The sequence below is a fragment of the Anarrhichthys ocellatus genome, unplaced genomic scaffold (genome assembly GCF_004355925.1).
Source record: "Anarrhichthys ocellatus isolate YVR2014 unplaced genomic scaffold, GSC_Weel_1.0 scaffold7, whole genome shotgun sequence".
Classification (NCBI taxonomy): Eukaryota; Metazoa; Chordata; class Actinopteri; order Perciformes; family Anarhichadidae; genus Anarrhichthys; species Anarrhichthys ocellatus.
In genome coordinates this window covers 9,272,769-9,276,352 of record NW_022280037.1, presented here as the reverse complement: position 1 = coordinate 9,276,352, position 3,584 = coordinate 9,272,769, and the positions used below count along the sequence as shown (strand labels likewise).

At 43.9% G+C, this 3,584-nt stretch overlaps 1 protein-coding gene across 4 annotated transcripts in view; it reads right to left on the bottom strand.

Annotated features, from left to right (window-relative positions):
* Nucleotides 1–3,584, bottom strand: part of fndc3ba (fibronectin type III domain containing 3Ba) — an 84,114-nt gene that overhangs the window by 43,496 nt on the left and 37,034 nt on the right. For all 4 annotated transcript variants that reach the window (XM_031847470.1, XM_031847471.1, XM_031847472.1 and 1 more), the window contains one exon: nucleotides 1,998–2,074. In XM_031847470.1, the coding sequence (XP_031703330.1) occupies nucleotides 1,998–2,074 (77 nt within the window). The remainder of the gene's footprint in view (nucleotides 1–1,997; nucleotides 2,075–3,584) is intronic.

Below are 3,584 nucleotides of genomic sequence, written 5' to 3'. Positions count from 1 at the left end.
ACACACACACACACACACACACACACACACACACACACACACACACATTCCTACTATTGAGAAACTTTCATAGGCCTGCATTCCAAGCAGTGAGCAAACACGCACTCCCTGCAGAGAGGGGAAGTCATCCGCTGGTCCCTAACAACAACAAACACCAAATTACACTAGCCCAAAAAAAACACACTAAGAGGCAACAGACTCAGTGCTAGAATACAACAGACAGAATACAACAAGAGAGAATATTAAAGGGGGTCAGGAGGGGAGGAAGAGGGTTACAGAACTAATCCGAGTGAGAAAAACTAAGAGAGGGGGAGAAATGGAGGAGGAGGAGGAGAAGAAGGAAGAAAAGGAGGCCCCTCATCCCCTCCTCTGGTGCAGAGGAGAAAAACAGAGTGTTTACAGGAAAAACAAGGGCAAAGTCCCTGCATTAGTACATGTGGATCCGACCTATAAACCTACGCAACATTTACTGGCAAGGAGACACACACACACTCACATATTCCAAATAATACTAACTAGGGGGGAGACAAACAAATATGGACGCACATGTGCACACACATCACAATGCATCCATTAGCACAAATCACGAAGGACACACATGCACACACATGCAAAATCCATCTGACAATGCACGACTTCCCGCCACGCAGTGCTCTTTCCCCATCCATTCCTTCGTCCACCCCTCACTCCACAAAGAAACATACCCACCCCAGTGCCTCTCTCCCCTATCTGTCTTGTTTATGTAATAGTGACAGTGTTTCCCGCTCACACTTGGCCCAGTCCCTACTAACACACACACACACACACACCAACACACGCGAACATGGACACACGCCCACGGTGAGCCAATGACCTGACTTCCATTGGCATAGGAACACAATCCCACCACATGCAGGCCAGAGATGTATTTGTAACACTATACTTGTGAGGGCAGACTATTGATTCGTGATGATAGAATGACCTTCAACCCCTCTAAACAACTAATAAGGCAAACCCAACTTTTGCCCTATTCATAATGTCAAACTTGAATGTGAAAAGACCAGAGAAAGAATCCTCTCTCTCTCTCTCTCCCTCTCTCCCTCTCTCACACACACACACACACACACACACACACGAGAGAGTCAGAAAGTACCCCCTGACACCCAAAATTCAGCACATTCCTGCTCAGTGCTCTAGAGGAGGCTGCCTTGGTTACTACTCTTCAACAGCAATGATGGGAGTAATGCCTGGTGCATGCTCTCTGCGTCGAAAAGCTCGAATGGCTTCCACCATTATCAATGATGACCACTTCATCCACTTCTGATAGTTGTTAGTCAAAAGTAAAACAAAACATGAAAAAATTTGCAAAAAAAGTCTGTCCCGCTGTACTCTGTATTTGCTTCAAATGACCATTTCTATCTCCGCCAAATGATTATGTATACGGCAGTGTGTGTGTTTGTGTGTGTGCGTGCATCTGTCTGTCTGTCCACGGCTAAACTTGCATCCTGCTGGAACCATCTGACTAACATTTTTTGTGCTTATTCATAACTGTATTTTCCAGGAACTCTTGTGGTTTTAGTGATTCATCGTTTTTGAAAACATATTTTAACGGATATTACCGACTGTTTAAATACGTCATTGGTTGCTGACTTCTCACTGCTCTTAACCGGCATGGTTAGGGGCTGCAAGTGATCAATAGCGGCTTCAGTTCGAACTCTTGTTTCTGCTGCGTGTAACAAATTTTTGTGCGCAAAATTGACAAATGTATGTATGCATGTATGTATAACTATTGTGGTTTGTATTCATTCAATCAAACATTACAGCAGTAGTCGTTGCATAAACAACTGGTGGAGATCTGCTCTCTACTGAGTACACTTCTCTAGTTTTGCAGTAAATACAGAATTTTGATTACAAATTCCTTACTGCATTTCAGGAATTTTACATAATTTTACATAATACAAATCATGTCTAGATGGAGGTTCAGGACTGAGGAAAAACACAAACAAACACAAACTAACCTGTGAGATGTATCCTGGGGGTACGTGGATGGGGGGGATTGACCCATTTGGGGACATCATGGGAACCTCAGCAGGACCTGCAAGGGAGGAGAAGACTTATTTAACCAAGCAGTTAAAGTAAATCCTCATTTGCATTTGTCAATTGTCACTCAACAGGACACATGCAGGGACACAAACACAGCCACACACTGAGGGGCAGGCCAGTGTAAAATGTGACACAGATGTGTCACATGGCCTTTATTCAAGTGAATAAACCTGTAATGTAAATGTAAATGTAAACCAGATTATTCCTCTTATTTGAGGCAAACAGATTTAAAGCTCTTGGAAAATGACAATGTCTGTGGCAACATGTATGATGGATTAGTGTACAACACATGAGGGCACATGAACGCTCTCTAAAAAAAAAAAAACTCAGCTCTGAAGCAAAAGCAAGGAAATCTAATAGAATTAACAGATTGCAAATTATGTTGACTTTTCCACAATCCATCTCGCTTCCTCCTGCTCTATGAAGGAGGTCTGAGGCTGGTAAAGTCATTGGGAGCCCGTTGGGACAGCTGGAGGCAGAACTGGCCTCAGAATAAAATGTGCGCGCACACACACACACACACACACACACAAACAGAGGCCCATTAATACCATACAAAGTATGATACTAATAGTTTCTGTCAATTGTCAGTTGAATATTCTAAAACCTGATTTTCTTTTAAGTGTCATTTCACCAAAGTTACTATAAAGAACTCACTGTGTAAGTGAGAAATTTAGGCAAACAGACTCATTATCCTCTTTTTTGCTTTTCTCTCATTTTCAGCTAGTCTTCCCTCTGTCCTTCTCTACACCTTCACTCTGCTGCTCCTACTCACTTGATCATGCTTTTCTTTCCATCTTTTCGCCTCCTTTCCCCTCTTCCTTCATCCCCATTTTTAAGGAATTCCTCCAGCATGATCTTCCCTCTTTCCCTCCCTTCACCTATTACTCACGTCCCTCCTTTCAATACAAATATTACTCACTTCATCCTTTCCATCCTTTCCTACTTCACCCTCACTTATTTCATTAAGTCACTCTCTCCCCCTTTTTTTCATCACCCTCTTTAAATCATGCCCTCTTTCGTTCCATCCCTCCATCTCTCACCCACCTACCTGACCTCTCACCAGCCAAACAAACGGTAAACACACACACACACACAACCTGAGCAAAGTCTGCAGTGTGGACTGGTTTGCGTGTGTGTATAGTGAGTAGGTCACAGGTATGAAGAGACAGACCTCTTTCAGTCCCATCTGCTCCCCTACCATGGAGACTATGAAAGTCCTCATTGAGTAGAAGGTCATAGCATGGGGAGAACACACAAACACGGAGCCCCTCTAAACCGCTTTCCATCACTGCTCACACACCGTCCCAAATACACACTCTCTCGGTGAGTCTCAGTCGCCCTCTCTCAGACACACACACACACGCACACACTCTTGACAAACAGACGTGTGTTTGGACAGTCTCTGCTGCCTCTATGCTCTTCACTCAGCAAACAGCAGCATTCCTCTGCTCTCACACACACACACACACACACACACACACACACACACACACACACAC